Source organism: Nilaparvata lugens, chromosome 10 (genome assembly GCF_014356525.2).
Source record: "Nilaparvata lugens isolate BPH chromosome 10, ASM1435652v1, whole genome shotgun sequence".
NCBI classification, from domain to species: Eukaryota; Metazoa; Arthropoda; class Insecta; order Hemiptera; family Delphacidae; genus Nilaparvata; species Nilaparvata lugens.
Genome location: NC_052513.1, coordinates 24205814 through 24218546, shown reverse-complemented (window position 1 = coordinate 24218546; position 12733 = coordinate 24205814). Strand labels below are relative to the sequence as shown.

The 12733-nt window shown below is 34.3% G+C and overlaps 1 protein-coding gene across 1 annotated transcript in view; it reads right to left on the bottom strand.

The window, feature by feature from the left end:
* The window catches only part of LOC111062415 (fatty acid synthase-like), a 76806-nt gene that overhangs the window by 29528 nt on the left and 34545 nt on the right, over positions 1-12733 (bottom strand). Inside the window, exons 13-16 of the mRNA XM_039436663.1 lie at positions 10795-10939; positions 10199-10321; positions 9266-9374; positions 8195-8452 (exon numbers count right to left, since the gene is read on the bottom strand). Coding sequence (XP_039292597.1) covers positions 8195-8452; positions 9266-9374; positions 10199-10321; positions 10795-10939 — 635 coding nt within the window. The remainder of the gene's footprint in view (positions 1-8194; positions 8453-9265; positions 9375-10198; positions 10322-10794; positions 10940-12733) is intronic.

The window sequence follows — 12733 nt, the reverse complement described above, 5'->3', positions numbered from 1 at the left end:
TCAATAACAATGATTGAATTGAATTGAATTGAATTGAATGACTGCCTTTATTTTCGTAGAGAGCGAAGTTAGGGCGCAGTCGGCCCTCTCTTACACTTAACTCTCTATTACAAGATAACAATACAAAAAATACAAATAATATGATAAAGAAAAAAAAATATTACAAACAATATGAAAAAACAAACTATATCTACTTATTAAAATAATAACAAATTTTAAATAATTGAAAAGAGAACAAAATAAATTAACTTGGGGAAAAAAAATGTATATAACAATACTGATTAACAGTAGTGATACTTCATCACTGTAGTGAACAAAAAAAAAAAAAAAAGATCCTAATGTAAACAAAATACAAAAACGACAACTATAGTGTTTGCTATACATTCCATTCCTACATATTATTATAAATCTTGAAGTGAATAAGTAAATCACATTTATATTTAATTGATTGTAAAAAAAAAAAAAAAAAAAAGACCATCAAGGAGCCAATTTCAAGATTCTACATTCACACACACACACACACACACACACACACACACACACACACACACACACACACACACACACACACACACACACACACACACACACACACACACACACACACACACACACACACACACACACACACACACACACACACACACACACACACAAAGAAGATATATTGATCAATACACAGTCGCTATAAGTCGCTCCAGCCAGCCCCCCTCACAAAGTTCATGACAGCCGCACTGAACTGGGATTGCCGCTGAATTGCCCTCACCTCCATTGGTAGCGAGTTCCACAGTCGGCAGGCAGTCACATGAAAAGACCTGTTATAGACCACCGTACGATGCCTAGGCACAGTCAACACAGACAAACTATTTCTAGTTCCACCTCTCCCAACCTCTCCCAGAAATCTAAATTTAATACTCAAATAATCAGGGCTCTTATTGGCGATTAGTTTAAATAGAAACATAAGTATGCGGTAGGATCGAAACCTTTTGAGCCTGAGCACGTTAAGCTGAACGAAGTAGGGAGTGATATGTTCACCTCGATCTAGATTATTAACAAATCTTAAGCAATAATTTTGAGCTCTCTGAAGCCTATCGGACAGTGCCACAGTCATGTCATGGGTAACAGCGTCACAGTAGAGAAAGGTCGGAAAGATTAGGGTCTTTACCAGCATCAATCTTACCTGAAAAGGTAGAAAAGGGCTGATCTTCTTCAGAGAATGTATGCCAGCAAAGACCCTATTACAAGTGCTAGTAATGTGTTCGGTCCAGTCGAGATGTCTGTTCATTAAGACACCCAAGTTTTTTACTGTATTACAGTACTCCAACTGTTGGTCATTTATTGTCACAAAAGGTCCATTGGCATAGTCAAGGTTAGGTAAGCGTCTATTATGTCCTATTACTATTGCTTTTGATTTATTTTCATTAATGTTTAAACCATGTTGTGATGTCCATTCCGTGATGCTGAGTAAGTCAAAGTTCATTTTGTTAACAGCGTTGTCAAAGTCGTCAATGTCAAAATGCAAGTAAATTTGCAGGTCGTCAGCATACATGTGATATTTAGTATTGGTCAGTCTGTGAGGTAAGTCATTAATGTATAAGCTGAATAACAGAGGGCCCAGCACCGATCCCTGTGGCACACCCCTATTGACCACCCGCCACCCAGATTGACCTCCATTTGCCAGTACACACTGCTGTCTATCTGCTAGATATGATCTAATCCAGGCAATGCTGTTGGCTGAAAAACCCAGATTAATCATTTTTTTAAGCAGAAGAGGATGATATATTGAATTAAAGGCCTTACTCATATCAATCAGTACCATCAGAGTGAGCTGTCCATTATCCATAGCCAAGCGTATATCATCTGTTACACATAAAAGGGCACTCATAGTACTGTATCCCTTCCTGAAGCCTGATTGGAATTTATTGAGAAGATTGAACGTTGAAACATGACCATTAATTTGTTCATGTGCATATTTTTCTAGCCCCTTGGACATGACAGACAGCACTGCAACTGGACGATAATCAGATGGAGAGGAAGGATTGGAAGTTTTATTGAGAGGGATGATTTTGGAGGTTTTGAATTCAGTGGGGAAAACAGAAGAAATGAGTGAAGTGTTATAGAGATGTGTGATGAATGGAAGGGCAATAGGCAAAATAATTTTGATAAATTTCATTGGAAGCAAATCAGCACCAACAGCTTCACTCCTGATGGACAAGATTGCATTCAGTACATTGGCTTCAGTGTCCGCAGCAAAGTAGAACTCATCCTGCCTTCGTGCTGTCCTGTACTGGTCTGTATACTCTTGTGCCATATCCAATGTCCCTGGAATATCCACAAAGAAATTATTCAATTCATCAGGGCTGTGATTCAGTATCAACCTGTTCCTATCCTTGCCAACTCCGAGTTTCCTCAGTGTTCGCCATTTGGATGCAGTCGATCTAGCAGACCCAAGAGTGCTGCGGAAGTATCGGCACTTGGAGTTTCGAAGTTGCTGTTTGCAGTGATTCCTTGCTCTTTTATACTCGGCAAACAGCAGCGGGTCACGTGAGCGCCTGGAAAGTCTACATAATCTGTCTCGCTCCTTCATCAGCCGCCTGATCTCAGGACTAATCCATGGCGCCGGTACTCTTGTTACGCGCCTTACCTTAGGAGGTACAAACTTGTTGAAGAGGTAATGTGTATACTCATAAAACATTGTCAGCATTTCATTAACATCATTTGTAAAGTAAAAATAGTACCAGGGCAGACCAGACGCCTCTCTAAAAAGTTCAGGATAGTTAATATTCTTGAAATCTCGATAATGAATCAATCTTGGCTCAGGCTTGGGAACTTTGATGGCATAGACACAATAAATAAGGTCATGGTGTGACAATCCTGGAGCCGGCATCTGCCCATGTGTTCTGACCGCATCCTCCTCTGAAACAGCAATCAGATCCAACAGGGTGTGGGAGGCTGAGGTATGGTGAGTGGCCTGCACAGGCAACAGGGATAAATTACAGGAGTTGAAAATTGTCATTAATTGATTTTTCTCAGGTGAATTGTGTCTGAGTAAGTCCGTGTTAAAGTCACCCATGACTATGATATGTCTGTAGGCAGCCATACTCTCAATGAGGGCAACTTCAAACTCCTCCATAAACCCAATGTGCGGAGGTCTGTAGCACACAGCGATAAGCACCTTGCTCCCATTGATAAAAATATCCAGAAGCATGAACTCTGGTTTACTTGCTCTGTTTGTGTCGGATTTAACAATAATTCTAGGCTTTAGAGCATGCTTCACATAGGCTGCAACACCACCTCCGTTTTTATGAAGGCGATCATTTCTCAGCAACGAGTATCCCGCTAGTTCAACTCGGCTTGAAGGCACGATCGGTTTTAACCATGTTTCGCATACCAAGATCACATCACACTCCTGTGTCTCAAACATACAGCGAAACTCATCAATGTGACAACCTATAGACTGCGCATTCACATGAGCTACTTTGAGAAATTTTGAATAATTAAGAAAATTATTGCGGAGCTGCTCCCCAACGCTCAGCGCGGCGCCGTCATCATTTCGATAACTCATTGGCTGAGATTACAATCACTAACGCGAGAGGAAAAGGCCGACAGAGACAGACCCCACAACCATAGACTACATCAAAATATCTTCTCAACACTATCACACAAACATTCATACTCCCTTGCATACTTATTAATACTAATGAGATATAGATCATGATGCTTTAACTAAATTTTAAGATTAGTAGGGATAAAAAAAAAAAAAAGAAGAGGGAAAGCAAGGGTAAAAATAGGTGAATTATAAACGCGGAGAAAAAAAAATAAGCCCACCAGAAAGCCAGACGAACATCATTGACTCCAATATTATTATATATAAAAATTTTAAGTTCGATGATTATTGAATGAAACATTTAAGATCTTCCAAGCAACAAGTAACAGAACATGAGAGCTGACAGCCTGATGCTTAACAAGATGAGTTACTAGAGCAGATATGTAATAATTTATTATTTAAATCAATTCAGTGTCATACAAGAAATATAATTGGAAGTGATAAGTGAAAGGATTCCTATGCTTAAAGCGCATTTAAAGATAAATTTTCATTTACATCCTTACAAAAAAAAGAAGTAGATATATCATTAAAGTACAAAAGAAAAATCATGCTTTTTATTCTATGTAATGATATTCGATTGGTAGTGTCCATATTGGAAGTGAAATGTGGCTTAAACTAACAAGATAGAATGAAGGCATGAGGAAAATCATCACAAACTGAGAGAATTGATTTGAAAAATAGATAAATAAATAAATCAGTAAAATACCAACAGTAATAGAACATAGCACAAACAGCATTGATCTACTAAAATATAACATTCATACATAAGAAAGGAAACAGAAGAGAGTGGCAGATGTATAGGATAGCAATGCAGATAATTAAATAGCAAGAAAAAAAATAATTACATTTAGTAGGTAACGAATTGTTTTGTAAATCTGATCGAAATAATCAATCTACTAAATACATGAGAAATATATTAATTACATAAGAACAATTTGCATTCTAATACTATATCAACTAAAATGCATCGCACAAGATGAGTGCGATGAGCACATGATGAGTACGATGACATTGATATCAATGATCTGCTAAGATTCCATAACAATGAAGCTCCTCCGTCGGTAAATGAAAGTATATTGAATGATCTTGATGAACAATTAGGTAACAATTCGATAGTTAATGCAAATATTGATAATATTAATGAAAATAATGTGGAAACTGGCAACGAAAACCTTGTAAATAATACTAATAATGATAATGACAATGACTCACTAATGACACAACATTCTCAAGAAAGTTCAGATGATAGAATAGGTATAATGGACGAAAATAGTATCACAAACACTGAAGCAAACCAAATAGTTATTTCACGAGGTAAAGGAAAACCCCAATTCAAAAAGATCTTTAATAAAAACAGAATAATTTTCAAATACAGAGACGCACGTGACATTGGAAACAACGTAGAAGAAATACGAGAGTATTTGAAACCTGATACTGTGTACGGTATAGTATTTTCAAATAAAAGTCCATTGTTTGAAGCTCTAAAAACAGAAATTCTAAGTTCAATGACCAATGAAATTGTCAAAATAGTTCCCAACATAAAATTCCGAATCTACAAAAGAATAAACGCCGACATAACTGATGTAGATGAACAAACAATGATAATAGCTCGATGTCATGAAGACAAAAACTTCCACAGAGGAATTAACGAGAATTATAAACAAATACGTAAAAACTACTATTGGCCCGCAATGCACAAAGACGTAACCGAATTTGTAAATAAATGTGAAATCTGTTTGAAAACCAAGTATGAAAGAAACCCAATTAAAACTAAATTCAAAGTAACTCCCACACCTACTAAACCTTTCGAAAAACTTCAGATTGACACTTTCACGTATATTAAAATCCTCACAATTGTCGATTCGTTTTCTAAAAGACTTTCCGCCTACACATTGAAATCAGCTAACAGTATCGAAATAATAAAAAATCTTAACAACTATCTTTCAGTTTTCCCAATTCCAAAATGCATTCAAACCGATAACGGATTAGAATTCAACAATGCACTATACAAACAATTCACTGAAATAAATGGTATTGAAACTTACTTCACCACACCTTATCATCCCCAATCTCAAGGACTAATAGAAAGAACACACTCCACAATTATTGAAATTCTACAAGGACTCGAAATTAAATTCCCAAAATATAGTGTTGATCAAAAACTTCGATTAGCTTTGCGAACCTATAACAATTCGATAAAAGATCAATTTAACTTAAGCCCAAATGAACTAACTTTCGGAATTCAGAATTATTTACCAAAAAATCAAGATCAGGATAATCCCGCAGTAATCACTGAAGAACTTGCTAATCAATACTTCAAAGAAATACAAGCGTTGAATGATGCCGTTTACAAGAAAATAATCGAGGAAAAAGAAAAACGAACAGAAAAATGTAACAAAAATAGAAAGGAACCACCTGAAATACCAGATAGGATATTCATCAAAAACCCGAAATTTCACAAAAATGTTCCAAGGTATAGCACAGCTACTAAGGAAGGTGATAGGTTTAAACTGAAAAGAAATTTAATCAAAATCCACCCTAACAGAATGGAAAGGCCTCGTAAAAAAGTAAAAGATAATCTAATTGTTGCAGATGAAGGCAATGACCATCCTTCTGTTGTTCCTGATCCCAGCAACGTTGACAGACTTGACAAAGACAGCAGGAATAATTCCGATTAAAATAGGACAATCAATGCTCATTAACGACACATACAAAGTTATCCATTTTACTAATGTGACTGACCTTAAACTACAATCTTTGAAATTACAGACTCATATTAATAATCTGCAAGTCGCTTACATATCCTCTGACATTATTGAATCTTTGAAGAAAATTTCACTCAACCAATATTTTAAATTAGAAATGATTTCTGAAAATTAAAATAAAAAGCTAAAACGTGGACTAATGAACGGATTAGGAAACGCCATATCATGGTTGACAGGACTTATGACTGCTGACGACAAAGAACACCTCATGTTATTGGTAAAATAGAAAATAATGAATTACATCTTGTTAAAAATGAAGAACATAATTTCGAAATGAACCATGAGTTAATTAAGAAATTTAATTTCGATGTTGAGCATATTAATTCAAATAATAAAGCATTAGAAAATATTACTAACGAAACTGCCAATATTGTCGAAAATATGCCAGCTGTTGACTTAATTACTTTGACTATACAATAATTGTTGGATGATGAAATAAATGATGTTGTTAACTCGTTGATGTATTGCAAAGAAGGGAAACTTCATCCATCAATTTTGAGCTTTGATGATTTTCGTAGATTAATTAATTATAAGAATTATTCATAAGCTAGTAGAGATTCCAGTATTTTATGGGAAATTAGTAATAGCACTTGTATTTTATCGAAATCTGTTATAACTTACATTATCCATTTACCGAAATTAAACGATTTATTTGAAAAATATGACCTTCTGTCCTATCCTGTTGAAATGGAATCAAATGTTTACACCATGAAATTGAAAGAAAAATCGATATCTGTGTCTCAAAACAAAAAGCTTTGGAAACTGACCAATTGTCAAAAATTCTCTTCTATTTCTTTCTGTACTTCAGGAGAAATTATACATGATAACTGTATTTTGTCTGTAGTAAATTAGTTGTGTAAGAATAGAAATAATTAATGATAGACCATTTATGAATTATTTCGAAAATTGTAATTGTATTTTAGGATATAAGTTTGATCAAATTAATATCAATAATGGCACTATAAATACTCCTTCATCTTTCCTTATCAATCTGGATATCAATGATAAAATGACAGATGTAAAATTACCGTTTACTTCAGTTACCACATACGCACAAAAATTAAGTCATGTACCAAATAAAATTCATACTAAACTTATCGATTTGAAAGATGTTAGTGAACTTGATGATATTGAACCTAGAGATTTTGATTTTATAAATTTTGAAGATTCTTTCGTCCTTAAGACACGCCACATTGTAATTTTTGTTCTAAGTACATTTATACTTCTTGTAATTTTGATAATTGTTTATTACAAATTTAAGAAGCCAACCAGTGTACTAAATTACCGAATTGATACACAAGTACCAATATCATCAACCCCTACCATAAGCTATATTGTACCACCTAGAAATTATATCTAAGTTAGTAAACTTTAATTTGTAACTTCATTTCAATTTTTGATTTAAACTTTTACAATATTTCCATTAATAAATAAATCCTTAGTTTAAATAATTAAATTAACGTTTTGGTAGAGAGCTAGTGGGGAGGATATTTTTAATATTCTTTCCGAAGAATGGACATTGATATGTCCAAAGCTCCGCCAATTTATGTAGATGCATAACAATATAATTATTATCTATAGTTATTATATCACAAATTGCTTTTTCATATCATATACAGTTCAATAATTATTTTCTTAGTCTATATTATGTAAATTCATCTATAATAAATTTTGCTGTATAGCTATTGTATATAAGTGTATAAGCCAGTATATATTGTAATCTACATAAATAAAGTACTCAATCAGTCAATCAATCAATCTACTTTGACCACCCCCAGCATGAATGAATTTTGCATTTTTAAGGAAATTTTGGTTCAGATACCTTTGTCATCAGCTTCTAGAACTCCACGAAAGACGCCACTGTATTCGTATCCACGGAGACGGAGCTCTTTGTAAATATCAGAAGCATTGAGAGTGATGTTACAGGAACGTGAAAATGCTAAAGGGCTGCTGAGGTCAATCTGTTGTTTGGTGACATCTTGAGGCAAGTGCACCCGGCCGGAAACTGCCAATGATCCTCCTTCAGACACTTCGAACTCACCTGTGTAATCCAAAACATTGAACAGAAACCTGACAGGCCCTGCAACATTAAAAGGTCAATTCTTACGATCTTATTCATTGTTCCAGAAAATCCAAAAAAATTGAAAGTATATTTAGACATTGCATTTCTTAGCAATGAGAGTCATACAACTGTTCAGTCATTTCACTATTATATTATATTGACGAGCTGAAGGAATAAGTTATTACCAGGAAATAGAAGCAACTGTAAAACACATCCCTTAACAAAAAGTTCTTTCAATAGGCTTTGAAAAATAATTCACTGCAGTTTCATGTTGGGTAGACTTCAAGATGGAATATTAAATTCAGTTAACCAGTGTCAATATCGTTAATCCTAGTTTTGTTATGATATATCGTAGGAGGGAAGCACCCTTACATTTTGTGAATCATAAATAATATGTTATTTCAATTGAAATTAATTAATCCATTTATTCAATATCATCCAAGAATGATTACAAAATAGGTTGATACAATTGGGTGCAACGTTGCCAAATAAGAGTTTATCAACTTCATCCATAGCTACTGATTATAAATGAGAATAATTCAATATCTTTATAATGCACCTGACGAATTGGCAACGTCAATGGGTGAGAGAGGTGAGGGGGACTCAACTATTCTAATTTCCATCGGACTATTTTCGTGCGGTTGACTTTAGTGTTGGTTTTGGTGTCACCTTTTATGATGGATGAATGAAACCATGTAGGCTACCGTACTTGAAGATTAAGCCAATGTTCATGGTAATAAGTTACTGTCAGGCATATTCAGAGCTAAAATTGCTTGATCATTTATTAACATTTTTAACATTTTATTAACATTTAATTATTTGTACATTTACCTTCCATGGGCATGACGGTTGCACGATGAATCTTAAAATTTTCCAGTATGACAGGAGTCTCTTCAAAGGACAGGCCCTGCATTTCGACGAATTTTCTCCACACAAGAGTCTTGAAAATCAATTACAATCATTAAAAAAATATTCTTCTATAACATTTTTGAAAATCATCAAAATGAGATGAAAAATCATAAAAGTAGCGTAACGACATATTATGACTTATGACTGCTTGAAGAAGGACATTTTTGATAAAATTGAAAACTGGAATGGTAGGTACCGGTAGCCTATCTTTTCCTCTTCAGAAAATATAAATTATTATTTTTACTTCCTTAACAATTCATTTTCAAAGTAAGATGAAGATCTCTTGAGTACTTGGGAACGGAAAGTATTGAGAAAGATTTACGGACCAGTCTGAAACAATGGGGTGTGGAGAATAAGGACAAATCAAGAGTTACGTGACCTATACCAAAAAACAGAAATTGTTAACAAAATAAAATACAGGCGACTGAGTTGGTTGGGTCACGTGGGAAGGATGAGTGACTCAAGAGCAGTAAAGAAGGTCTTCAGAGAAAATCCAGGAGGAAGGAGACTACGAGGACGCCCACGAAAACGCTGGCTACAAGATGTGGAACAAGATTTGAGGTGGCTGGGTGTCCGAGGTTGGAGAAGAAGAACTGGTGACAGAGAGGAATGGAGAGGCATCATAGAGGAGGTCAAGGCCCTAAACGGGCCGTAGCACCACGAAGTAAGTAAGTAAGTAACAATTCATTTGGAATTGATATGATTCACCATTCAATGAGATATAGTTTCTCACCACCATTCATCCTCTCGACAAAGAAATATCAATTGAATAGAATTCTCAATAGGCTACCGTATTCATATATATTTCATGCACTCAATACCTATCATATTTATCAGTTCCTTTAATTCACATACCAGGTATCCTGCAGCAGGGAAGAGGACACGTTCATCAATAGCATGGCCAGTCAAGAAAGCATCAGATTCCTTGCTCAATTCAATTTCAATCACACATTCTCTGGAGCGAAATTCATCTTGTATCTGCAATAGAACCGAATTTCAATTACAAGACATGAGTAATTATTTTGAATCTTTGGAATTTTTCTCTATAAAACTGTTCATACTTGTTACTAATATTTAGAGAAGCTTTTTTATACTCCACGTATTACAGTCATATGAATACAGCTTATTATGTAGTTTTTAGTTTTGTGATGCTATCGTAAATTAGAATGATTTACTTGTTTCACTTTCCCAATTAATATTTTCAACTTTACATTCAGATTCCCAATTTTGGTTTTATATTTCTTAATTTATGTTGAATATTTGTTTCACTCACCTCGCCTCACCTACTACCAAAGGTAAGGAAAGTATTTTGCTTCCCAAAAAAATTAAGGTACCCCAATATTTCATGTTTTCTATACGTTTCAAGGTCCCCTATGTGCAAAAACATTATTTTTTGGTATCTTATTAATTTTTAATAATTTCATTATGATTGTTTGTTTGGACAAACTCACTTTTTGTGAAAAATTTGCCACACTCCATTCCATGGAATGATCCCATTTGACCATGGACTGAATCATTGGTGTTCCTCGAGATACTGGAAACGTGACAGGCTTGTAGAGTTTCCCAACATTGGGCTGGACACCAGCGTTATAAGCTCTGCAAATAATTTCATTATGACTACGGTACAACAATTCTTTAATTTTCAAAGTATTGATCAAATAAAATATGAAAGACAGCCTCACCCATATTCTGCAATATCAACTAAACTAAAACTAGATATGCCTATATGTATGATATTTTTACAGACATATTATTTATTATTATGAGTGTCATAATTCTATAGTAGATCTACCATAGAGATAATATAGCATAATGCTATTAATTTCAGAACTAATCCTATTAATAGAACTGATATTCTATGAATCTACACATATAAATCCAAAATAATCTTTTACGCCTTGACAATATAGACTACGGTACCGTACACACTAAAGTGTTTGGAGTGCCACTCACTGAATATAAAAGAAATGATTTTTTCTACAACTGCGTGTAAAGAAAGAATTTGCATACTCAATTCTCCACGTGAAACAGCCTATTTCTGAGGAGAATCTACCTTTTCGCTTGCTAACCATCTGCGCATGCGCAGTAGATTTTCTTTACGCTCACAAATCATTCGCGCATGCGCAGAAGAGTTTCTTTATGCTTGCTAATCAGCTGATAATAAGCAGTTCGCTAAAGACAAACCACTCTCGGTCAGATCTTAACCTGAAAAGTCGGAAATTATACTTATACCGATTCTACAGCCATGATGGATATCAGTGTAGACGAATTATTATAAACTCCACCAGATATAAGTGATTTAACAGGTATGTGCAGTTGTAGAAAAAAATTTGTATGTAATTCGCGCGTAATGCTTCTTTATTGCTCTTGCAAAATTATCACGCTCCGCTTCGTGTCATGTGATAACTGTTTTGCGCGAGCGATAAAGTCGTGCATTATGCTCTTAATACATAAATAGCTATTTCACCCCACTTGGATGTAATGAGCTGTTTTTCGTGCGTCATATTATGGAGGAAAGTGATTGTTTTCTGACCAGGCCGGTGAAATTTTTACGGCCCTGGGGCTCTAAAACAACTGTGAAGTCAGCTGATTCTGATATGAACGTGTTTACAAAATAGTTTATGGAACGGAATTATGCTTCTAGAATTAAATAAAGTATTTTGCAATAAGATACTATCATTCTATTTGGATGAATGAAATACAAATAAGGTATTATAAACTATTCAAATTCAATTTTCAGAGTATAATAGAATCTAACCTCAAACCTCATAGCACTGCATATCAAGAGACCTGGTGGATAATTTTGGAACTACTTGAACAATATCCATGGTGCTGAACGTTTTTACAATAATAGTTTATGAAACGGAATCAGTTTATGCTTCTAGAATTGAATAAAGTTTTCTGCAATAATATACTGTCATTTTATTTGGTTGAATGCATGAAATACAGATAAGATATTCTATTATAAACTATTCAAACTCGATTTTTAGAGTAGTATGAACTTCTAACCTAAACTTTCGAAGTCGACAACAACAAGCATTGTTGACATTGACATTCAGATTGGTCAAATTCCAAGTGTGCTAAAACAGCTGATCAAAAAACTTTTCATCATATGTATTTATTATTCAATAATTGAAACATTTATAATAATATCATCTTATAATCATTTGTAAGAATAAAAAAGTATAAACTCAACCTCCCACATAATTAAACATAATCTTTTAGGTTATTTAAACAAATCAGAATAAAAAATAAAAATACTTGGACAATTTCCTGATATTCAGATTATCTCAGATTTGCTAGAGCTTTGATCTTCCACTTTTGCTTTCAGAAGAGCTTAATAAACAATTATTCTCATATATATATTGTTTATTTTTCTGTGTGGCAAAA